General features: G+C 39.6%; 1 protein-coding gene across 1 annotated transcript in view; it reads right to left on the bottom strand.

Annotated features, from left to right (window-relative positions):
* Positions 1-1094: 1094 nt before the first annotated feature.
* Positions 1095-26731, bottom strand: part of ARHGAP6 (Rho GTPase activating protein 6) — a 351238-nt gene continuing 325601 nt past the window's right edge. The window contains exons 6-13 of the mRNA XM_086609412.1: positions 24596-24651; positions 20749-20899; positions 19478-19626; positions 15957-16136; positions 10558-10655; positions 4183-4445; positions 2531-2611; positions 1095-1801 (exon numbers count right to left, since the gene is read on the bottom strand). Coding sequence (XP_086465538.1) covers positions 1095-1801; positions 2531-2611; positions 4183-4445; positions 10558-10655; positions 15957-16136; positions 19478-19626; positions 20749-20899; positions 24596-24651 — 1685 coding nt within the window. The remainder of the gene's footprint in view (positions 1802-2530; positions 2612-4182; positions 4446-10557; positions 10656-15956; positions 16137-19477; positions 19627-20748; positions 20900-24595; positions 24652-26731) is intronic.

The raw sequence follows: 26731 nt of genomic DNA, 5'->3' as shown, positions 1-26731 counted from the left end.
GGCACAATATTTATAGGAATACAGCTGTGAATGTCTCCAAACATCATGTTCATTTCTGAAATTCCGTGTGACTCCCTTCGTTTGTCTGTCTGTCTGCGTTTTTCTTTTTACTGTCTCTTTCCTAATGCTGAAGCTTTGTTATCTCAAAGGAAAAGCCATATTCTTTCTCAGTTGTTACACACCTCAATTTATTGGGTTTCGTTTTCTAAAATTTGGATTCCAGTTTATTGCTTCAGAACAACACATAAAATCATACATTTATAAATATATATATTATCTCCTGTATACATAACATTGGGTTTCTTCTAGAATGGGAGGGCAGACCTTTGCACTGCATCCTCAGTTGGTTTAGGCACGGCCTTGCTCTTAGTTGATTCTCTGAGCTGCTTCCTACCGGAATCTAAAAAAATATTCTTACAATCTTGTATCAAATTTTAATTTTGTTTGCAAATATATTTATAAGAAAAAAATATTTGGTATTTTCCCCTCTAAGCTCACTACAACCCTTATAAAATATATGGCTTTTCATGTTCCGCTCTATCTTAGTGTTTTTCAATAGGCAGTGAAAAGAAGGACAACTTCCCCCTTTAACAGGTTTTTTTTATATAAGCACAGAAACCAGCTTGTGCACTTTCTATAGAATTCCAATGCATATCACGGTAATGTAAGTGCAGTGATTTTAAAAAAAGCAGTCATGATTGATTGACATCTGTATATGAAAACATAATATATGATTATCATACAATACCCATTACAGAATATACAATCATCAAAACTGCAGATATATAAATACATTTTTAGCAATATCAAAGCCACAGTTTTATCTTATACACAGCATATGCATACAGAGTTACTGGACTAAAATTTTCACCTTGTTTTTTCCTCAAAAGCTTGCTGAAAAACAGGAACATACTGTATCTGTAAATGGACTGCTTGACAGTGCTGTTAAGAAATTAAAGTGAACAAAGTTTAAAAAAAAAGTATAAGCAATTCAGATGGTATAAAACAAACAAGCCATCCCTGTTTTCCAATGTCACTGTTGTTTTCCTATGAGACGGAGGCATAGGTAAGGGTGGCAGTTCTGCAGAGTCCGATCATACAAGGGTTTCCGGGAGGGCGTCTGGGTTGTCAGCTGATAAAAGCTCCCAAATTTGGCACCTCTCCCTTTGCCAATCATGCCAGTCCACCTCTGAAACATTTTTACTGTTCTGACTGTGAGGTGCTGTGGAATAGATGTGACCCGCTTGGGTGCACGGGGCCGGCCGCTCCTGCCTGGAGGTGACCTGGTCAGGGCCTTTGGCTGGCGGTCCTCCAGCTGCTCTGGTCCCTGAACTTTTTTCTTGGCGCTGATGTCTCCACAAAGAGTGCAACGTTGAAGAAACGCTCGATCGCTGCAACAACGCAGAGCTTGTTTTTGCTGGGCCTGGGTATGGGGGTGGTGGCCTCTCTTTTCTGTAGGAGGGCTTGGCTGTGCTTTGTGAACAACCTGTGTTCAAGTCATGCTCACTGAGGTCCTCCACACTGCTTAAAGTCAAGTGCCGCTCCGACTTTGAGCGCGACAGGTCTGAACTCCTACTGCTGACTTCTGTTTGTGTGTTACTGCACACTCGAGGCGCTGTGGGATGGAGCTGACACTCGGGAATGGCAGCAGTCGTCTGGCTCCGTCGCATGACCTGCCTGCTGTTGTCCAATTCGGAGGAGCTGCTTTGCCACCGAGGAGAAGACATAGAGAGGTTCCCCTGGGAAAGAGAGCACTGTCCAGGTCGCAGCAAGCTGCTTTCGTAAATGTTCCCATAAGAACCTGGGGGCCAGAGTCAGAAAGACAACATCAGTCTGCGTAATTGTTTACGTGGCATTTAATAAGTTACTGCTTTCCCCTGCATCACGCCGTAGAAGAGGGATGGGAGCTTTTACCATCAGGCTGTGACCGAAGGTCTATCAGCCTCGCCAGCAGCTGAACCTGGGGACACGGAGCAGCAGCCCTGCATCTATCTCAACTGTGTCTACTATGTTACTCAGTGACTAATACTTTGCTCTGACATAATGCCTTGCAGCACTTAACATCTTTCAAACGCTTGGAAAGCAGGAGGGTGTTTGAGTCTCCCAGATCCTCTGAGGGGTGAGTGTAGATGGGAGAAAAACAAAGGCAGGACGGGCCAGGAACTCATGACGATGCCAGCCAGGGGCAGGGCCAGAACCCAGGGCTGCCAACCTCACAGCCTGCACTTGTGCCACGGCGGTGGCTGCTCTCAAATCCCCACCAGGCATCCACCTTCCAATGACTTTTAGAAGAACATAAAACTATTATTACATATAACTATTATTATTACTATTTAAAATTCTCTTGTGACAGTTTGAAATGTTGCTGCATTTGTGTAACCATTGCGCTTTTCTGCATTTGATTGAACAGCCACCTTTTAAAAGTCCAACCCTGGACAATGTGAATTCTCCTACTGGTTTCACTGCGTAAAACCAAGAAATTGTCTATGTCTTTGCTAGATTTGGGCTTAAAACTTGAGAAATAACTGACCTGTCATTGCTGGATCTTTGCAGCCGCTTTTCAGCGTTGAATGCCAGGTGCCCCAGATATCAAAATGATCTTCAGAAACATCTAAATAGCAGTAAGAGCAGGAAGAAAATGATGAATCGATCCTTAATGAACAAGTGATTATTTAAAAGCATTCAAATGGAACGGTAATTTAAGAGGACACAGAACTTTACTTAAGGTATCAGATTCATTCACACATATTTGTGTCTGCCTTATGATGCACCTAACAAACAGATCTCAAATATGTTGTTCCCAGTTACTTGCTGTTTCAGGCTCAGATCTCGTAGTGAATTCAGTGAGCTCTGTACAGGCAGGATGCCTGAGCTTGCTGGGAGAGTGGAATTTCCCTTAAGTCCTCTGCCTTACTGAAGTCGGTGGGAGAATTTGCACAAGAACAGGAAGATCTGGTCAACAGAAGTTATTTCATGCACTTTTTTACAGGAAAAGAATGGCAAAGCTCCCTCAGGCAGCTGCAGCCCCGGGGGTCTCTGTAAGTCATGCTCTATCAACCTGCAGCATCACTTGGTTCTTACAAGGAAGTGCTGCCACAAAATTGAGATTTAATGAAATGCGCACATCAGGCACTGTGCTGGATCGTAACTGTTTCATGCCTTTTTCTGATTCCATCTGGCAGTAGAGGAATTTCCTGATTCGTCATGGTCCAGTATCGTCGTGATGCATATTAAAGTCCAAAAGATGGTTAGTACGATAAAACTTCATGTAATTTCCTGTTTATAACTCACTAGCAACCTGACCAAATTTTGAAGCCTATTCAGAGATGGTGAATATGGAAGATAGATGCCCATTAGCATTTATAAAGCATATAATTGAGATAATAGTCTAAAACTCATTTATTCCAAAGGGAATTAAGTGACTAACCAGTACCTCTGAAAAAAAATGGTTTTAAAATACCACCAAACAGTTATCTGCATCCCTACACAATGAAAGTCCTTAGAGTTGGGCTCACTAAATATGCGTTAAATTTTTTTTTTTATATTTTTAAATGAAAAGCATCTGGAAGTGCTGGTGAGTTATCAGTTTAAACCACAGTTCTTTACAGAAGACACCACTCAGGTGTGCACTCCCTAGATAGCTATGGAAATTATGGATCCCTGCACTAGTATTGCTAGGTGGGTAATTGGTAGCGTGTAAAGCTGTGCAGCTCTGTTGTGCTCTCCAGCGAGATGGAGTTGAGGTAATTCTTTTCAATTGGAGAAAATCTGTAGCTTGACATCTTGAAGTCTCAGATTTTTCAGAAGTCTGGACCATAACTTTGTGGGTATTACACTCCTACAGAGCAGGACTAGATATAAGAATCTTTGCCATGCTGTCACAGCCAGGCTGCAAAGCAGGACATACATAGTTCTATTTTCCTAAATAATAGCTCCAAGTTTTGAGAAATGCCATACCAAAAGCATCCCTGACAGGTGGCTGAGCTAACAAGGAGGACTGTGCACATACCCTTTGGGATCAGTGCAAAAAAAAGGATGTTGGTCAGTCATTTCTTGTCAGGTTATTAACACCATTGTTCCTCAACTCCTGGCAGATGACAAAATAGAGCAGACACTTTTCAATTATTTCAGAAACCCCCATCGGTCATAGATAAGGAAGAACATGAACAGGATGTACTCTACCTTTTCCAGCCTGTGATGCAGAAGAATTCTCCTTTGTCTTAGGCTGTAAATGTCCAACCAGCGTGTACTGTTCAGGTACCCTGTACAGCTTATCTGGGCTGCGGGCAACTTCTTCTTGCATTGCCATCAACGAGCGCTCAGACAGTACCGGGGAGTTGTTGTCGTAAGGGGAGACATCTCCACTTGAAGCTTTGTTGGAGTCTGTGGAAGAATGTCTTCCTCCCGTGGAGTAGGAACCTTCTGACCGCAGCATCTCAGGGCTCCTGAGAAATTTTGATAAACAAACCACTGTTAATGAAAAATGCTTTACGTTCACAGCTGCAGGTGCAGACTGACATCATACAAATAAAATCAAATATAGGAGTATGATCACAGCTGCTGAAATGAAAACACTTCCAGAAGCAGCACAGAAGTGAATTTTCCATGAGTAAAACTTTTGCCATGAAGTGGCCAGCAGAGGCCACTAAAAATCAAAAGATGTTGCTGTCAAGAAAGAAAACAACAAAAAACACAACCGTACAGTTCACCACAGGAAATTAAATAGTGAATCAATTCCTTATGTTACCTTGACAATTCAGCTTGTTGCAACAGCAAATCTGAGGGCACGATCGGTAAGATTAGTTTGATGTTAAGCAGTACGCTAAAATCCCTTCTTCCATTCTGAAGTACTACACAGTCAGAGAAATCTAAACCTGAGCTTGCCTCTCACACTGTGAGAAGGATCCTATTCTAGAGACACCAGAAGGTAAACCTTCTACAAGCAGATGTATCTACCCTACTTCTGATGGGGGCAGCAAACAACTGGCTCTCCTGATAACTTCTGCAACTTCTTTTACTCCTTCACCTTTACATTACCATTAAATGCAGCATGGCCTGCATTTAATTTTCACAAAAAAAGGCAAACAAAACCACCACCAAAAAGTACAGCCCAGGCTCAGAGACAAAACTCTCATTTTTAAAGTGTGTCGAGAACGTTGAGGGAGATTTCTTGAACTGTTACAGTTCACTATGCAGATAGGAGGCAGTCTGTGAGTCACTGAACCTCACAAAGAATATGCAGAAATACTCTGTAAACAAACATGGCCTCCCTAATTTATATTCTGCTACTAATTTTTCATTGCTCTGCACCTTGATCTTTGTTTCTTAGATGCTTATCTTTTGCTTCTCTGGAGTCAAACACTTCTCCCAGTGACGTCACATTAATATCTGCTCTAATAGCATGTGATATGACAGAGGCTCATTCCTGTAAATATGTACAGAAAATGGTCAGCCTTTCTCATCATGAGTCAAAATCCAAAGAGAGCTTGAACTGAGTGAGCAGCCAAAGTACACCACTTGTTATGGAACAATAACCCTCTTTCCAGACAAATGAAATAAAACTGAAGAAAGAAAATAAAGAAAACACACAGGGGTAAGACAGGCTAACCACAGCACACTAAACATCAATACAGAAATAATGACAAAACTTAACACCACTTTCAAGCTGTTGGGTTTTTTTTCCTGGCCGAAATACATACTGCATGTCCCAGAACATAAAATATATACACTCAACATCATGATTATTATGTTATTCAATATTCCTTCCCCCTCCCCCAGTATAAAGGCAACCATAAAGTGTTGGGAATGAATTAACTAAGTTTACTCATCAGTGACTCCCAGCGAAAAATTAATCACTGAACTGATCCTGAACCTTAACCGGGGTGAACTCAAAAAATCATAGCTGCCATTTGGCAAAGTAGCTCTCTCCCAGGCTTCCCAGTGTGGTTGGTATGGTAATGTTGGGGAGTAATTAAAAAAAAAAGAAAAAGGTACATCATGCTTCAATTATGTAACTTTCCATCTCAACTTCTCATCTGAAGATGAGTCCAATGAAAATTAGTCTACGGTCACACACTGAAGAACAATTGTCTCTTAAGTGAGTACAATTCCATCACAAATCTTTTTTCTCTTTTTTTTTGTCCCTTACTCCTTTCTTTCTGCCCTCCTAAGTTCTAAAAAAACCTTGTGTAGTGCATGTGAGTTAAGATGAGATTAAAGCAATGTCTTTGGAATTTTAGAAGAACCAGAAAGACCTGCGAGAAGAAGACAGAAAAGTCTTTCTCTCCAGCTTTCTGGACTGAACGTTATCAAAATCTCACCCTGCTAGCATACAGACATACGCAGCACTAATGGTGACACCAATAAGGCTTATTCCGTGTAAATCTTTGCAAGATCAAAACCTAACTATGTTGCACAGGGCAAAGAGAGAGGTATGCCACCACTTAGCCATGGCAAGGTAACACAAGGAATAGGGGAAAGGGAAATGGAAATGAAAGAATGTGGGAACATAAATTTGAGCTTTGTGAAACACTAATTTCATGTCTTACCTTGAATCATCTGTTATAGTCTATCTCTTCTCAAGACAGAGCTCCTGATAAAAATTTACTTGAATGGAAACTGTCAAGTCTTTGGAAAAATCCAAATGTTCAAGTTTCTAAACTCGTTCACAGTTTCTGCTAGTAAGTCCATGCAATTACATATACATAATACCACTTTCAAGTTTGTTTTGAAAAAATACTTTTAAAAAATCAAAGATGATGCATGTGGACTTTGCCAATTTTACTACAAGAAATGATCAAAATGGATTGAATAAAGTTGGAAATTGGATCTCATACATTTGCAGCTTTATGATGCTCTTCATGAACAAAATAAAACACAACTTGCAAAATACTTTGGCTCGTATCTTTCCAAATAAAGAACGAATTCTCACATATTCCTTAAAACAAAACTTTTGCACCTGTTTGCTTTATGATTTGAATTCAGTAGCGAATGGATGTTTACCAAAATTCAAAATTCATCTATCCCTGGACAGCTGTGAGATTCTCTACCCACACAGTGGGGAAAAACTAAACTGGGAGGCAAATGTAAATACTGCTCAAGACACCCACTTGTCTATATGCAGTCTATGAATAAGGGCACATTATGGTGTCTAGAAAGAATAATAAAAGATTATGTATTATAAAATGTGAGAAATGGGAAGGCAAGTAAAGTATTTTCTAGTGGTTATGAACTACATTAAGGAAAAGATTTAAAAACTGGTTATGTCCAAACTGAAAGATTTGAAAGCTGCAGAAGGAATCTATGCCACATGTGTTCAAAAATACTATTTCAGATTCCAACTATGCTATGAAGGAGTCTTGGGCTTCTGTTTTTAACTGGCATCCTTCTGAACTGATGTTATCCACCAGTCTACTTGCATGGGTGAACTGGAAAAACGTAACTAATAATAATTACTTCTACTGGGTATATGCCTATTTTTCTACTGGCATAAAAGCCATCAAAACAGGAAATCCCTTTCTGTTCTTGGCAGAAATCCTTTTCTGTTATACCTTAAAGCTACTGTGCGGGAAAGCAATTATGCCTTACAAGAGGCAAATCATACGGAGTGCGATGGCTTGGCAGCATGCAGTAGTAACTTCCATACATATTTGAGCAACACAGGTGCCACCAACAAAACAGATTACTACAGGATTATGATGTGGTTGCTACTGTAATAGGATAGAGGACTTAATGAGCCAGGGAGCCTCCACAGCTTTGAAAACTGCAATTACGCACACTATATGGCCTATTGTATGGCTTCGTCTTTGTGCCACAGGTTAGGAGAGATTAAAACCCATCATCACCATCCAAAACATTCGAAAATTCTGTAACTTTCAAACTCATTTACTCTAAAAGGACTACTAACCATGATAAGCAGTAAATAATATTAAGAAACAGATTTTATTTTTGTGTTAGTTTAAAGATGCTTCATCTTACAACTGGAAACCCCAAATTCCATTGTCATCAAGCCAACATACAAAAAAGTTGGGAAAGTCATCCACAAAAGCACACTTTGTAATTGCTGCCAATAGTAATTAGTGCTTTACCATGAACAACTTCGACAAACTCCCTGACACACCATTCATGATGCTCAGCTCTTAAGAGAACTGAGAGATGAGGAACCTCTCACTTCTCCTCCTCTGGGGAGGAAAAGAGATTGTGTTTTCTCTGTTAGATCAGAGCCAAGAAAACATTTGTAATGACATCAAAAGCAGAGATGTGAGGGCAATTGCAGAAGAAGGACCTTCAGAGTAATTAATATGACATTAAAGTCTTGAAGTTGATTCCATACTCTACGCTATGCAGCCAAGCAACTTTTCTGATAAAGATTGTTTCAAGAATATGTAAAGTTTTCTGTTCCACAGATCCCAATTTGGATCTTGAATACATGACCAGGAAATTTCCAAGAGCAGTAAGGATGTATTTTGGAAGCTCATTTTTATCAAATCAAGACAAACCTCTCGTTGTCTGCTGCCTCACATTTCTTACAGGAAAAATAACCAACGAATACGTAGCCTCAAAATTGAGATTATGTTCTGAAATAGATTAATCTCTTAAGAGCATCACACTCTTAGCAATAACACTAAGCAACATTCCCTCTAATTGCCTGGAATATCTTAACTGAGAAGTTGCAATCACAGTGAAAACATATCTCATTAACATTAAGAATAAAAATAAATCACTTACATGATAGCAGAGTAGAAGAAAAATGACAGACAGTAAGTTTTTCCTATTTCAGTGATACTTCATCTGCCCATTACTGAAAATAGTACAATAAATTGGCACTAGTGTAGCCATATGTTCCTATTTGGTTTCATAACCTTTTCTTACAAAACCCCCTTTATCAGATGTGACCAGCTTTGCACAAAAGATCCATTTTCTTCTCTAGGTGTGCATGCTGGCTGAAAAGCAAGGAAGCTCAAGGAAAGGTCAATTAACTTCAAGGAAACAGGATCTAACAATAATCTTTACATCCACAATGATTTGCAATAAGTTTATGCTTAATTGGTATGTGTAGCTGCATGTGAGATACAATTTTATGTCTTTATATTATATAGACAGTGAAATCCAGCATGAAGGTTTTTATTAGCTTGAGTTAGAAATAATATGATCATTCCAAACTGAGGGCTTAAAGAAAGAAGTCTCTACAGACTTCACCGTATGCCATATGATTTGCAGTGTATCTCCTAATTGTGATCTTGGCTCATGGCAAATGTGAAACAAGTGTAAAAGGCAGCTAACGTACCTCTAATTATCCTGAATTTATTGTGATCTAAATATACACATGGTTACTTGTCAATCAGACATAAACTAATTGAAATTATTTCATGTCTGCAGTATGCTAAGAAAACACACAGAGACAATTACCACAAATCAGACGATCTGTGATAATTTGCTACTGCATGTTATGTGTTCATGTGGTTAAGTCAACAAACTAATAAAATCCTTTACAACACATGACATATTCTGCACGTATTTTTGTTTTTAATTTTTATAATTAAAGAAAGCTTTTTCCTTCATGTGTTAGTTATACTATTTCTTCTATACCTCTTCCTTTAAAGCCAGGCACACTATTACATTACCTCCAACTATACAATGTCCAGAGGGAGAGAAAAAAAACCCATAGCTAACTGACTGTACAAATTCGATTTTAATTATATTCTGAATGCACTAGGCACTTTCCACACACACGGGAAGACAAAGTCCAATCTGGCCCAGAAAGTTTACAGTCTAGGAAACCTCTTAAAAATCACTTAAAGCAAGCTTTTCAAATTTTGTGATTTTGGGGTCTGACATATCAGGATTCGCTAGAGTAAAGGCAATGACTGTGTGTCCCATGAGAAAGCCAGGAATCCTATTAATCTGAATGCACAAACTCATAGCGTTAAGGCACACAGGTGTGGGCATACATACACCTTAAACAAAGTTGGAGTATGTTATGTATCATAACCGCAATAGTGACCGGTGTGATTTTTTTTCTCTTTAGATCTTTCACAAAGCATATGGTTAAATAATATCCAAAGAGTCTCCATAAACCTGCTATTGCAGCAGTTGACTTGTTTGCAATGTCCTGGGTGTATACAATAGGAAAAGAACAACAAACTGGTCAAATGGCTAGCTGTGATTGTGTTAAGGCACTCTAGGGTGTGTTTCAAGGATAGTGTAATACACGCCTCCTGTTACTGAAGACTGCAACAAACCCAAGACACGAACCAGCGGATCACTAGAATACATCCTGTCAGATAATAGTGCACCGAATATTTTTATGTACATGTCATTCTGTTCTCTGCAGCGCAATGCAATCTTTCCTCCGAATCAGGAAACAAGATTTGTCTTTAGAAAACGCTGTACAAGAGTCATAATTTCTTTGGCAGAGTCTGTGTAACGGGGAGGATATTTCTACTCCACTGTAGACAGTGCAGAAGAGCTGTGGAAAACTAGAACCTTTTGAACACTTCCAGTGGGAGATAGAAATTCCCAGCAGAAACAGGAATGACGAAAAAACAGATTACTCACGATGACTGGGAAGCTTTCCTCCTCAACAGATAGTCCACAACATCTGGGTCAGTCTCTAACAGGCTAATAAGCACTTCATTCTGTAGGTCAGGGGAAACCTACGAAGATGATAAAAAATACTTAGTTGGAGACGAATATCCTTCCATATACATTAGTTTTGGTACTATGCTTCATCTAAAAGACCAAGTACAAGTACATTTCTGGACAGTATATAAAATACATATTTAGAAGCTTCCACTTAAAATAGAAATTTCATGTAACAACAGGTGAAGTAGGATTAAAGATCACTTTGTACAACATCAAATGCTGGTTACTGTTGAATGTCCCACTAGTGTTCAGCTGGGTATTTTATCTGGTAGCAATAGTGAGACTACTCATGTATTGCAGTCTCAAAAGCTCCAACTCATGTTCCTAACCTTATATCCCTATTTAAAGATCTGGGGACATTGAAAAATTTCCAGTCCAAGTGACTGTATTTCTCTCTTTTTAGAAACAATGTGAAATGTAATCAGACAGGAAGGGGAATGTTTCTTCATATATTCTGTGGCATTTGACTTATTTATGTCACTCTCATATGGAAATTTCATGGTGACTGTTCTATCTATGAAGTTCTTCAATTGCTTCATTTGAGTGAGAGCTGTCAAAGGTCCATATTTTTCCAAATGAAGCCTTACAAACATTTAATGTTCAGGTATCCATGTAGCCAAATTCTGGGATCTAGAAGCACTTAAATCCTGCTTATGCCCAATCAGAACTTGACTAATTAAAGAGTTCATCTGTCCATAACTCAGTTTTACAATTGGGTACTGTTGGATCTCCAGCCACTCTGGACTGTGAGTAGTAGCAACAGGCTCAAAGAGAGTTTGTGCCATGTTCTTCAGAGTTTTGCCTGCTGATTTGTTACCTCTCTCTAGTGCACTTTATATGGAGATAAGCCTTCAAAACACTTGATAGCTTCAGCTGCTGCAGATAGAGCAACCTGGGCAGGTCGCAGGAATGGCACTCCAAAATCCACCCAAGTAATCTGTCCAAGCTTGTGCTTCCAACTGCATTTGACATGAGTCCTATCTATTCTACAGTGAGTTTGTCCACATCACAGTGGAACATTCAACTCAACCTTCACAGCACTGAAACAGATGAAACCATCTGAGAAACTTGAACTAACAGCTGAGGTTCACTCATGATGGAGCTGGAGGCAAGACAATCTCAGCAAGGGGTTACTGACTGTGCAATATGCTTCTGGATGCAATTTGTCAGAGCCTCAATCTCTTGACCTTCAGGTCACACTGCATGGGCTATTTGTTCTCCCTGACATTTTCTGGGAAATAGGAATAGAATTACTAATAGATTCCTCAGGGGAATACCTCAGTTTGGGAAGTATTTAGGGAGTCGAGTTACAGAAAAGGCATATTTCTTTAAAAAAGGAAATAACTTGAAAATAAATGAAGATATGCCTATTTAATTCAAATTGACCCAAAATCTCTATTAAAAACTTGTGTGACTAAATATTCCTTTCAAAAAATACTGTATTTAGCCTCTAAGCCAGAAAAATATCTTACTGATGGGCATTGATATATCAGTCTTTAAATAAACATCTTATCTTTATAGGAATACATTTTGGAAACCTGGTGTACCGTAATTTCTCCATTTAGACAGCCTTTCTATACAGCAGAATTAACTCCAGATAGAGTATGAGAGTAATGCAGAGTTCATGTCTTTCTGTATGTCACTTACTATTCAGCTTTGTATCAAGCTGATAGACTTGTAAGATTCTACGGAGTGGACTTTGTCAGAAAAAACCCAAAACATTTTCCATTATTACAAAAAAAACCCCACACAACAAAAACCCCAAAGTCTTTCGTTCCATGAAAATGACTCTGAAAAAGTTCCAACAGGCAGTTCAGTTCCAAGTGAAAGCATCTGCAAAACCCAAACTCAACAGTTCTACCAAGTTATACGACTTTTATCTGAGTGAATGAGGGCATATCAATCTGCGATCCTTCAACTGGATTTATATTGATGGTCTTCTTGCTAGCTATCTGCTGGGTTTTAATTTTTTCCTGTAAAGCAATTTACTTCAGTTAGTTAACTAACTTGCAAGCGTAGAAATTATATGTGTGTAACTATAAACTTACACTTGAAGAGAACTACTATATTGGTATCTTGGGAAGATGTTACAGAGCAGCACTAATGATTATTGAACTAATTATTCAACTGGCAGTTGTGGATGAGTAGACGGATCAGAACTTGAAATTCAGGGACAGAAGGGAAGCCAAGGCACTGCTGAAATAACAGCTGTTACAGCTGTTGAGCACATTCTAGGATGGCTCAGAGGGCTCTAGGGTTGTCAAGACTCCAGTAGAGTAGGAGATATTCTGAGATTTTGGGTCTGGGTACTACATAAGAGTCACAGCTACTGAGACACAAAAGGGTGGAGGGATCCTTGAGGCATCTCCTTTGTGCTGTCCCTTGCTACTGATGCAGTGCAGAAAGGCAGCATGTGACTGCCTCCGCAGTGGGGAGGCCACAGTAGCCTCTAACAATAAAAATTAAGAAATTTCAGACACTATGTAGTGCTTCCTTGCAACAGGGCTGGATTTGGGCACTAGGAGATGAAAATGCATGGCCAAGCTGCTCTTCTCCGCCCTCCATGCCAAGTCAAAGCCAAGGAGACAAAGCGTGGTTGAGTTGTGCCTCCTCACATTCAGTTGCTGGACATAGTTCAGAGACTGGCAAAGAACAGTCTTTGTACATTCCTGTAAAACATTTTAATGCATCTCTAAGATTCACTGAAATGGGTAAGAATTATATATGAAAGGCCTCAACATCAATGAAGCAAGGTCAGAATCCATCTTCTATACGAAATCTACGTTTGCAGATGACTGATGTCAATGGTAATTGCTTAATAAAAACAGTCCCCAGTATCCTGGGTTGTTCTAACAGAAACTTCCTGACCCACCAATACATCAGAATCATTCTGATATTGCGATCTGGGCACCACAACACATCCTGGTTTCCTAGGTTTTATTTCGCAAACGTTCTTCCAGTTTCAATGCTGAAGCCAACCAGAGTTTTATAACCTCCTCATATACAAAAGTAACAGAAAAAAAGTAAACCAAACACAAAAACACCTTAGCAGCAATACACTGTACGTTACAGCTGCAGCTGAATGCTCGAGTCTAGATCTATTTTTTTTTTTTTTTGTAAAAAAAAGTACAAACAGCAGTTCTGGTTTGGCCTCACTCCTATGGGTTTGGAAAACAAATTGCTGCCACCTGATTTCAAATCATCAGAGTTTTATTACCATTACATGTGCAAGTTCTTTCCTTTCAATGCATCTATTACCAAATGATGCACTGGGCTAATTATCTTCAAAATACAAAGAGTCTCTCTGTGCTGCTGCTGAAAACATGAAAAAGATGAAAGTAAACCCTAGTAGAAGCTTTAGAAAATACTAACTACGAGCAATTTGAAACAATCCTACAGATCAAGTATCATGTGTGAGTCTAGAAAACTCTAGAAAAGTATCATGTGTGACTCCAGAAAACAGGCAGAACTTGCTATGTTGTTTAACTATGGCAATCAGAAGAGTGAAAGCACCCAGAGATGCTCAGTTGTTAGACATTTCTATAAATTTCACATCAATGTATTTCAGCTTTCAGGAGAGCATCTGAGATAGATAGGTTTGTCTTTCACTTGCAGCTAGCCTCTCATCTGGAAATTTGATTCTAATCTCTCTCCACAATCTGAGAAGCTACTCTGGAAAAGAAAACAAAACAAAACTCTCCCCCCCCCATCCCTTTGTTTAAGCTTCAGATGAAAATGCAGGCACTGAAGAGAAAAAGGAATAAATCCATCACAATTAAAAGAGACCATGTGTAGGTTAGTCTAACACTAAGCTCCATCCTTTCCACATTGAAAGTCAGAATGTGTGCCTAAGTATTGTGTCTTGAGATGTGGCTGCGCTGTAAAATATTCTTAAAGAGAAACAACAATAAGAAAACTCCAAGTGCTGCAAGTATTCTTATTCAAGTATTATTTTAAACTTGCTAGTGCCATCCACACCCTGGGCCAGAAGACCTTTGCAGAAGAGTGCAGTTCTGTCACATTCTTTTCCTGCTGTGGAAGGAAAAATATCACCTAAAGTTTCCTCAAACTGTGAAAAGCATTAAAAGAAAAAAAAAAGATTGCTGAGTGTCTCCCTGGAACAAGAATAAAAATAAAGCAAAGTATGTAATGAAAGGCAATACAGTGTGAGGGAAAAGACAAGAAAACCACAAAGAAGTTCATCTGAGGCTAAGACTGATAGGCAGCGCTCATGATCGCCTTCTCATGCTCTTCTCCCTGTTGAAATCCGGTAGACACCTGACTATGTGGCCATCAGTGCCACATGTCCACAGTCCAGGCTCGTCCATCTTCTCCCATCACAGGTACCCAGCACCCAGCTTTGCTGGAGCACTAAAGGAGGTTTCCAGAATGTTCTTCCTCTTGCTTCGGGAACCGATCTCTTCAGTATAACCGAAACAGTGCTGCTTAGTTTCAAGACACAACCACCAAAGCGATTTTCATCTTTTCAAGACTACTGGTTTTGTTAAGATCTACTAAAATGAAGACAGGACCCACCACTAGGTCTGATTGGCCTCTGCTACCCCAGAGCAGGGCTCTCTCAGGCACAAGTCATTACTGAGCTGACCTATAATTTTGTAGACAAAAAGAGGAAAAGGTAACGCCACAGAATGAACTGTCCAGGTAACTGCCAGGCACAAGGAGCGCGACCTAATGAAGCTGCATCTTAAGTATGCAACATGCCCAAGTCCAAGGTCATCATCCCTTATATGAAAAACTTCCTTGCTTCAGCAAAAGAACAGAAAGGTACCCAGGAACTACACAGATTTATGCTTTACTCCTCTTACCCAACTGACAAATGAGAAAGCTTTGCATTTGCTCCCCATCTAACCAACAAGTCAGTCTTTGGTAGGGGAGGCTGTTGCTCCTTAAAGTAACCTCTTCTCACTGCAGAAAAACTGGCTCCCTGACTTCCAAACCTGAGAGGTGAATGGTCATTTTCAGTCTTGCCTGCAAAACTAATGAGCAATGCTGCTGTGTTGTTTAGTATACAACTGACTAACCGACCCCATCACTGCCACAGAGAGAAATCTTTTAAGGAAGATGCTCTCATCTACATAGAAGCTATTCCAGGCAAGATCCAAGTACACATTTTTAAAATTGTTGCTTACTTCTTCCTTGATAGAAGTCTACTTTTTCTACCATTACTAACTGACCCTAATTTAAAGCAGTTTCCACAGTTTATTTCGTCCTAGTCTGTTTCAATACCAACCAGGTATTTCCTCGTTTAACTTGAAAATGCACAGGAGTAATGTGAAGAGACATTCACCTACCATGAAAAGGGCTTCGTAGTTTTCAATCATCTTTTGTACGACGGCTATGATAGCAGTACTCTCTTCGGCTCGAGCTGAGCTCTGGACTGAGAATTCTTTGTCTGTAGATTTCTGCTTGTGCAACAAGTTTGGGCCAAAGATAGTGGCCAGGTTAAGCGATGTCATTTTGTTCCCAGTAATCTAGAACACAGAATATAAATGAGGTGGGCTTTCCCAGGGTCTAATGTATACAGACACGTACATATATACACACAGCTATACACACACGCCTCTACATCTGCACCTCCCCCCCCTCCCAGCCCATTTGGCAGATGGTTCATTCATCAAAACCAAAACTAAATACTAGTCAAATAAAAAACGAACAATAGTTAGAAAGGCTGAAACACTTTGTTTGGACATCTCTGCAACAAGCACCGAGGATGTTCTGGATATATTTTCAAATGGATTGGAGAAATAGAAGGTGGAAGTGCTGCCTGCCCTTAATTCCCTTGAAGCTCAGCAGTGGCATACTGCTGCTGAACTCAGGGAAACCACCCTCCTACTTCACCACCTCAACATATGACTGTATCTTAGGACCGAATACTGAAAACCATTAGCTTTCTCGAGTAGCACTCATGATTTGAAACAGATACAGTGAGGAAAAACACACTTTGCCATGTTTAAACAGTTTGGATAATTAAGGAGCACGCTCATTATTTTTGTTAGTATTTTCCTCTCTTTTTGCTTGTTTTCTAGAACATGCCAAACGTTTACTTTTTGGGTGGATTTCTTTGTTTGGTTTGGTTTTGCCAGTTTTTACTTTTTTCCTACTTTTACAACTCTGTGCTCAAAGAAGCAATAGTAACCTGATTTTGGAGGAAGTAGAAGGCTAGTAAAATATACTAGACTAGACAGAAATTATCTGAAAAATATGTCATACAGGTCATTAAATAAAAATTTTCATTGTCCTATTTGTGATTAGACTACTTTTTTCCCCTTCTATTCTTTTAACAGAGCAAAAAGCAGGGGTCATGTGTTTCCCCTCTGCGTCTCCACTTGGTTGCTATTCTGGGAATGCAGAAGATGTCAGCAGTTTGACTATGTAAGACTGTAAGTCAATTTCAGCTGTTGACCCAATATTTCTTGTGGACCTTTATTTAAAGAACAAAAAAAATATCATGAGAGTTATTTTTCACTTGTTTCAGTTACATGTGAACTAATTAATTTAAAAAAAGGACAAGAGGAGGCATCAAAAAGAGGCAGTAAAAATACCTTTTCAGGAAATGAGTGGTACAAACAAAATCTTTTCAAAGCAGTTATTTTAGGTGGGTTTTTTTAGCTGGTCATTTACTGAATACTCTAGTCAAACTTAAAACTGTTCACTGACTGCACCTGGTTTATTTTTCACAGAGCTCAACTAGATAAGAGATGATAGTAAAAAGAGCTTTTCCTTTTATCTGTGGGGCCACTGTGTAATCTTGGAAAGACATCTGCACTAAGTAGGTGCATGGGCAGTCATCACAAACATCTTGGCTCTTTTGTTTAGAGACTCATCCCAGCATGACTGCGAGAACAGCACACTCCCGTATTTGTGCATCACCATGCACCCGGCTGTTTTTCGGGTGACCGGCTTTTCAAAAACTGTTAGAGTACTGAGCCACCAAGGATGCACAGGGATGTGCTGTGTGGGGTGTGCCAGGGGCAGCCTCTGGCTGTGCCTGGATCTGCATGTGCAGGCTGTTTGTACAAACAGTGGGTCTTTTCTCAAGGGCAGCCTCAGGGCATCCCTTAAAAAATGTTGTAAACATATCCACTGAAATTAACTGAATGAGTAATTTTAATAGTTAGTCATCTGTCTTCATTTTCGTGAGAAGGGCTTTTGAAAGAAATCATGAAGAGGGCCTGTGCGCCAAAGCTGGGCTGTTTTCCTTCCAGTGATAGCAAACGGTCTGATAAAATACTTTTTCTTGCCCTGTATACCTTCATTCACTTAATTATTAATGAACAGCTTAAATAATTCTGAGTAGAATACTATATTATCTACGAAAGGTATCCAATTGCACATAATATTCCTGATGCTTACAATACTGCCAAGACAGCTTACGTAAATTTGCCTTGCCAAAATACCTGTAGCAGAGCTGATGCACTGCTAAGAGGAATGAAAATGCCTTTATTACAACTGTTGTGCCAAACAAACTCTCTTAAGCAGCATCGGCCTCTAGCCCTGCAATAAGATCCCCTTGGGTACGTTCCTGAACCAACAGAGAACTCTTTGCAGGATCAGGGGGACCATGACCTTAGCTGGCTTACACATGCGACGTTTTTAAGCACAGTAAAAGTGTTACAGCCTACTCATTTTAAATGCTTTCCATCCTAGCGGTGTAGTTTTTTATCAACTCCTTGCTGAGGACAAAAATAATAGCATTTAAAGTGGATTTAAAACTGAAATAGGCCTTGAAGTCACACACAGCACATTGGAAGTTTGGACTTGAGGCAGAAATTTGGCAAAATTCAGTCTCAAAGTGCCGAATGTTAAAACCAGCCAACTGCAAAAGGTGTCCAAATTTGACAGAAGTCAACAGGGTTTTCCATCTGGAAGACAAAATTCTTCAGGAGTTTCAGCAAGGTCTCAGAAATAATATCAGATGTAGTCTCTGCTGCAGTTCAGAGGACAGAGAAGTCCCTTCCACAGATAAAGTGGTACAATTTCATCCAGCAGTGACTGACTATATCCATCTCATTCATAGTTGCCACCTTTTGCAGAGCTGCCCCCTAGTTCAAGCATCTTCCTGGCAGAAAATGGGAAGCCTGGATTTTCAGATCTTCTCTACTGTGAACAGCTCAGATGCACGCGTGAATGCTCAGAAGCACAGCTCAGCCACATGGCTATGGGTGTTCTTGTCTCTGTGGGATGGGCGCACTCCAACCGCTCCAACAAATTTGGTTCAGAATGTAACAGTCAAGGAGGCCAGAAGGGAAGCAGGCAAAGAAGGACTCTGACTCCAGATAGTGATTACACCAGTGACTGGACTCCAAGAGGTGGAAGGGCAAAGGTGTAATTCCTGTCCTTTATTTTTTGTTCTTCACTATCCAGTGCATACAAGGAAGATAAGGGAACCAGTGAACTGCTATGTCTAAAAGTCATATAAGCAAGCAACAGCAGAGAATGAAAACAGAATGAAAAAGCACACTCTTGAATGCCTGACACTTTTCTATTTGAGTATTTTTCCCAAAAAATATAATAGAACAAAACAAGGGAGGAAAAAAGGATGGATAACGTTACACGTTCTTAACAACAAGATCAATTATGCTGTGAATTTCCCAAAGGAAGTGGTAGATTCTTTACTGATTAAGCCATATAAAAATCGAGCTCTCACAGTCATAAGAACACAGTAAACAAATGGCAAATATGCAGACAAGAATATGAAATCTCTCCCATCTTTCAGGGATATGCCACCATGGTGTTTGTTTCACAGCTTTAAAGATCTCTTTTCAGACCATGAACTAAGCAAAGTTAAAGGACACAAGTGACTGGGACTTGCCTCTTGGCCATCTTTGTCTGTGGTGTCTTCTGCATGGCCAGCCACTGTGGAGAGGAACTGCAGCAGCCGGTGTAGGGTATCGCAGTTACAGGGAGGTAGAAGATAAATGAGAAGCTGTAAGGTGCTTAGCTGTTCATCTGGCTCTAATACTAAGAGGGGAAAAAATACATTCTAAGAAAATCACTCCAACTAACCTAAAAGCAGAACAAATAGACTGTTCCCAGCCCAAAGGAAGGTGTCAGAATAGCTTTGTTTAAGGATCATTTTCCTTTTGATGTCAGAAGAAGAAAACTCTAAGGAAATATCAAAAGCGTAACAAATACTGTTATGGGATTTTTTGCCTTGGTTGGTCAACTTTTTGCTCACAGGTTCATAGGATCTTTTCTCAGCCTATAAAATCCATGTTGCACCTTGCATTACTGTCACTGGACACAAAAATTCTGTTTAATTTTCTACATATTCTATTCATTTAGGTATAGCTACTGGTATATACAGGGCACCGCTAGGAAGCATTCCAGTCAAGTTTTATGCTTTAGCAATTTTAAATGGGTTTTCTTAAAATTTCACATCTTGTAGAGGTACTTGGAGACTGGAAAAGCAAGTAGAGATATAAAGGATGTTCTGCAACCACCATCAGTTTAACCACCTAAAATGCAATGGTAGCCAGTGACAAAGGTGGAACAGAGGCAGGATCTCAGACACGAGGGCTAGAAAGAATCTGAAAAACACACAGCAAGCAGCAGCTTAAGCTTGAAGGGCCCAACTTTACTTTTTCCCAAATCCGTGAGAGTCTGCGCCCAGGTCTTATGCAACACATTTGGGAGTACTTAATATGATGGCTTTGACGACCATTAACTATGATGATGAAGTTTTGAAGCTAGGTTTTTGAAGCCAGGCTGAAATTTTGGTCAATAAAGAGCTCTAAAAATTAAAAGTATTAATGGTGCTCAGACACCAGGATTCAAACGGAAGTCTGCCATCTGCTACTGCTGAATCAATGACAGGGTCAGGGTTTAACAGGTAACGTGTAACATCCTACATACGAACACAAAAATAAGTATAACAAGTGAAATCTTTGTTTTTCTAGTGTCATGGGCCACAATATGAAAACCAAGGAAAGATCTCAGTGAATTTATATTATATAAATATTTGAAGCAAATCAAGGCTAGAATAATAAATGCACAGAAAAAAAGAATACAATCAGTAAAGATTAAAGAATTCTAACAGGTGAGCTTTTGAAAATCAGTAAATCAAGATGCTGCAGAGCTCACAGAGAGTGTTGATGAAAGCTGTATAAAGTTCTCTGGTGAGAAGCGGGTCAGGCATGTCACGCAGAAATTCCTTTAATAAAGCAGCAACATCATGAATGCTGTGCTCTTCGTCTAATACAACATCTATGCCCCGGTCAAACTCTTCACGTAACTGAAAAAGATGATGACAAAAAACCACAGTCACTTATTGTCCCAACCAGTACAACACAGAAAATATTTTAAGATGCACAATTACTCATTTTCACTTTCCAGACTGGACATGACAAGTTCTTGGTAAGGTCAGAGATACAATTCATGTCCAATTGCTGCTTATTCCATAATATGTAACTTAAGGTTTGTACCGGACTGTAATAAAATACAGCTCTTTCTTTCCAGCTAATATATGGCACTCTTTTATGAAAAAACATGCCCAAGTAAATATAATTTTTGCAGAAATGTAAGATTAATATCAAAGGCAGAAACCAGGGAGAATAAGGAAAACCGCAAGAAAGGCTTTCCTTTACCACCTTAGTGCAGTATCCCCAGATTTTAGGACCAGAAAGACTAAAATTGCATTTCATAACATGTATGCTTTTGTAAAAAAACATTAATAACAACAGTAAGACAATGTTAAAATCCACCAAACTCACATTTCTCTTTATTTAAGCATAAGCAAGTAGGCAGCCAGGTTCACTAAGACTTCACGGCATTTGCCCGCACACGTTTTGTTCTGCCTTCCTAATTTCGTTATATTCTCTGAGTGATCGTCACGAGGGAGTTAACAAACAGCAAGCTAATACCACTACCAGGTATCGCTATTTTTTCCCAGCTAAAGTCCTCAGACAAATTCTGTATCGTTCTTAGGCATCACACTTCTCAAAGGCAGAAGAAATCCCTCTCCCACATCCAACATGCCTTATGAAAAGATAGAAGCCTGCTTTTCTGGAGAGATTTCCTAGCACCAAGAGCGGATTACTTTCTCCAGGTGGAGCGTTCCACCTTTTACTCTCTTTTCATTTTGAAAATAGTCGAAACGTTTTAAAACTATTTCCTAGGAAAATTTCCTATCTTTGCTGATATTATGAGGTATCATGCTCTCACACATATCTTCTCAGAGAGCAATTAAATCCAAATCTTACAAAACGAGAGGAAATTTGAGGTATTAGCTTTCTTTACCAGGATCATTACAGACATCTCAGAAGACAGAAGGTAAATCACAAGCAAACCATGTGTCTGTGATAATCTGTGGCAAATCTTGATCACAGGCAAAGCTATCTTGAGTGTGTATAGTGTGGAGGAATGCAGAAAATCCTGTATTTTCAGCTGAAATTGTGCTTTTGTTATGGGTGTGAAAGGTGTTCCACAAAACTACAGCCTCCTTTTAACATTATTAATATCAGTCATTATTAATAATTATGCTATGAAGACCAGAATTTGTTCTTTATGTGTTATTATGCTTCCCTCTGCTGATTTGTGGTCAAAGATTCTCCAGTGCCAACTTGGGGATTTAATTCCCAGCTCAATTCTACTCTTCAGACTGGTGGCAAATGGGGAACATCCCTGTGGAGCACCATAAATTCCCTCTATCAAGAAGACTGCTTCGGCACTTACTGCCCAAAAGTAACTGATGAAACAGATCAGCACTGTATCAGGAATTGGGACTTCCGAAACAGCTGTCTAGATCATAAATTGCTGTTACAGTCCTGAATATGGCACTTCTGATCTGATACCCTGTGAGGCCTACAGAGATGCCCTAATTAGCACAATATCAGATAATCATTGGTGAAACATGACCACATTTCAGGCCCAGGTATCACAGCTGTTAAAAAAAATGTATATTTCTAAGTTTAAACTGTACGTCTCTCTGACTTCATTCACAGGGAATACTTTCAGACTTTTGGAAAATACACCTGGTGAACTACAGCATTCACCAGAGCTTAAGACGTGTGAGCTGAGGATATCCTTGCTAGGAGAGGGGATGGGAGAGCAGAGCTCCAGCCGTGTCACTCTTCAACCTCAAGGTCTGATGGTTGCCTCACCCGCAGAGGTGCTGCCAAGTCACCAGGCCCAGCACAGAGGGCTGTCCACCCTAAGGCTGGCAACAAATGCTCTGCTCAAGCATCTGTATAGTTTCTGGGCACAAGCTGGTATCTGGCATTCCGATATACCAGACCCACCACCTTCAGTCAACACCAGCTCAGGAATCTTCACCCTACACCCTACAGAGTGTGAAGGAGGTGGTTTGTTATAGGCGCGCTTGTTGTAGATTTTCTCTCCCTGCTCACCAACCAAAAACCCGACTGGCACGTGCATCTACTTACTTACGTGTTTATTCCAACCAACTACAGTTGTAATAGGATATTTTCTAACTGGAGGAGGAAGGGAAACAAAACTATGCCTACTTTCTACACAAGAAAAACTAATGAACAGCTGCAAAAGCACACCAAAATCTGAGTCCTGGGTTTGGCTTTCCATGGCTCAGAAAATGAGTGGAATTTTAATTGAATCCAGACTTTCCCATGTGTTCATGTTGACAGCACTTATTATTGTAACTGCTAGGGCCAAGCTTGCATGCTGTTTAATGAAATATATTAGTTCACCTAATTCAATAAATTAGTCCATGTAATAGAATACATAAATACCCAAATCTCCTGATTTCCTCAGCTTTTGAAAACACAGTAAAAGAAAATATGGCGAAAGTCACTGAGGTTTGAAGTAAGGCTCAGTTTACAAGTAACCCATACAAGCCCTTTGCTTTTTCCCCAGAGGCATGATGCAATTGCACCCCTGAATGTTAATATATGCTTTGACATCGAAGCTTGTAATGCAAATGACAGGCAACTTACTTTTCCATACTTTATCTAGTTCAGAGTTGATCTAACAACTGCAGCTCAATGTTTTCAGCTTTGTGTTACACCAGCCACTCAGCAATAGAAACTGCTAAAGAATAAGCTACAAACCAGCAGGCTAAACTGTCTTACCAGGCAGAATGAAGTCAGTTTAGCTATTCATGGTAACTTTCCACAGCACTAAACATTATACTGTGTAGTTTTTGCAACAAAGAACTATTATTTCTGGGATCAGATGCAGTCAAACTTTCTTTTGCTTTTTAATATTTGATCTTTTTGGTCTTATACTTCCTGGCAGGGGTTGTTTTCTTGTAACTTTTTATCCCCTCCCTAAGCATCATGCAATCGTTAAGCACTATTCTCTACTGCTCTAATTCAACATGTATTCCCAACTTCTGGGAATAACAACACAGTATCTAGGGCTGAGGAAACACCCACTTCTGACTTTGTCTCTGGAACCTAACCATACACCATCTTTGTTTTTCCAACATTTGGCTGAGACTAGGACTTGGATGGGTATGCTCTGACCTTCAAGTTTAACAGGGGTAAAGGAAAGGTGATATTTGGGAGCAATGATTTCAGGGTCAAAGAGATTGCTCTCTACTTGCATATTTTCTCATACTGTAAGTTTTCCAAAAAAGATTTACAGTTTGGGTTTACTTTGGGAGCTTCAGCTGTTTCTGAGATGCACCTAGCAGCCAAGATTTTTTTTTCTCTACAGTGTAACCTTTGGAAAATTTCATCATTATAGTTCATTCGGATCTCCAACTCTGTGCTACTTCTGCAGAGCAAAACATACAGAGACTGTTAACCTGCTGAGAACCTGACAAGGATTTCACCAAATGTAAAAGATGACTGCAAATGGCCTGTTACGAGCCATCAAAAAAACAATAAAGTCACTGACCCAGAAAGCCCAAATTTCACCAGGTGATAGATGGGGAGGAAATCACTTAACAGAAAGGAATCAGGTTTGTTTGCATCATAGGTGATGAGGGAAAAGCGTATCCATATCCACTCACCTGTCTTACTCTCTTTTTTGAGCTTCCAACTCTGAATATTCCTACTGTCTGGAGACCTGCAAGTGTAGCACATCAGAAAACTGTTTTATTGTTTAGTTTTCTGCTGAAAATTGCATTGAACCAAAGCAATCTGGGCTATGTCTGTACTTAAAAGAATTAAAAACCCCACAATGTATTTCTCTACAAACTTGTACTTACCATGCTAAGGCAAAGCTCAGTTGTCTTGGATTAAGAAATCATCCACTGTAGTTCTTAAGGACCTCGCATCACCTAACTTGCAAAATGGCATCTCCATGACATTTCTTGTGATGCCATTTTGGTAGTGCCAGTGCTACTCTGTGAGGGACAGAGGTTTGCAGAGAGTGAGGCAGTGAGGCACTGCTCAGCGTCTGGAGGTGGCATGTCCAGGACTGACATCAAAGGAAAGAGGCAATAAAATAACTTGGGCACTGAGCTGTGTCTTTGCGTACAGGAAGCAGTGGGTGTTTGAGGTCACCTACTGGATCTATAGTGCCTGTCAAGCCAAAGCTGAGAGTTTCCTTCAAAGGGACATATGCTGGGCACTCAGGCAGATTACGAGAGGGAAGAACTCTACCTGGGAGTTGTGTGCAGTTTACGAAGTAGGAACAGTGATTATATAGAGGGAAAGCTATAAAGAAGTACCGTTGTACTTCAGGCAAAGTGCAGAAGGTGTGCCTCTTGTGTCATTTAGCCTTAGGGATTTGGGAATGGGTGTTGCCTGCTATTCCATAAGAAATCAGTTCAAATCTTCTTCTAGCCCTGTAGATACCACCACAATATCGAACAAATGATAACGTGGTTGTTGAATGAACATACTTTGCCAAGTAACAGAAACTGAAAAATTTGAGAGTAAATGTCACCTTAGAGGTGACACGGTCTTTAGCAATAAGAACGTGAGTGGAAATCTTAAAAGACTTAAGCAGCTGTGTACATAATATCATTTTATGCAGTTAAACGTTTGGGGTTTTTTGTGTTTTTTTTTTTTTTTTTCCCAAAAAGGATGGAATTATCTATAAGCTTTGAAAAGTTTGTGGTCTAACAGAAGTTACTCTGCAACATTCATTTTCTCTACTTACAGGAGATGTAAAATAACCTTGCAAAACAAACGCCTTTTGACAGCCATGAGGCTACTCTTGCTTGCTAGAGACATGTAGCTTTGCAGCAGCGTTTGGAGTTGCAGTTTTTCATCAGAGAAATTCAAATAGGATTCTGCCTTTTAGTTTTTAGTCTTGACATGACACCTCTCTTCAAATATTCTTCTGTCTTTGGTTAATGGAAAATTACATTGATGGAATAACATTTAGTAAATCCAGGAACACTGGCAGGGAATCATCTGAGGTAGCGATACTCATACCGGGCAAAAACAGGAGGCTGCTTACCAGTTCTAGCACCAACATACAGTATTTGTTTTACACTGAGGGTCTGTAGGAAGTCAAGCCTTTATCACTCCGGGACATGATCCCAGGGAAAAGAGGGAAGGTAAACAAGTCCAGGGGCTTTTATGGCTAAGAACATAACCATTTTCTGTCATATAATGTTAAAAATTATCATTTAAAGCATTTGTGAAAAACTCCTAGGTGATTTGCTGCTGAAAAGTAGGCCTTAAAGGACTTAAGCACACAGATTCAGAATCAGAAACTTGGTCCATCATATAGCCTGGAATGATGTTGCTACAGGATTGTTTTTAGAACAGAAAGTCCTCTATTAAAGTCCTCCCTAAAGCCAAGGAGCAAACAGTAGTGTCCATCTTCTCCAATCTTTAAATTTCTCAGTCAGCCAATCCCAATGACTGTTTTGTGGATGGCAAATTAAACTGAAAATTGAAGAACATCAATATTTGCCTCAAATTATCTCAGATTACTGCGTTGTGGGGTACTACAGTACACTCTTAGAAAACGTACAAAAAAATCATAAATTTTCTTTAAAAGGAAACTTTAACATAAAGCAAATATTTTAGTAAAGAATGTTGTATAGAAAATAATCTTTGTTATGACAGTGGCTTAAGTAACTTAAAAAATTTATCAAGTGACACAAAATCACAGTATCCAAAGGATATTCAGCTGGATGGCTCTTTTGGCTGACTCAGACACTTTTATGTTCTCCAAGCTCAGCTAC

The sequence above is a fragment of the Tauraco erythrolophus genome, chromosome 1, assembly GCF_009769465.1.
Source record: "Tauraco erythrolophus isolate bTauEry1 chromosome 1, bTauEry1.pri, whole genome shotgun sequence".
NCBI lineage: Eukaryota > Metazoa > Chordata > Aves > Musophagiformes > Musophagidae > Tauraco > Tauraco erythrolophus.
Note: the sequence above shows the minus strand (reverse complement) of the source record. Positions and strands in the feature narration are given on the sequence as shown.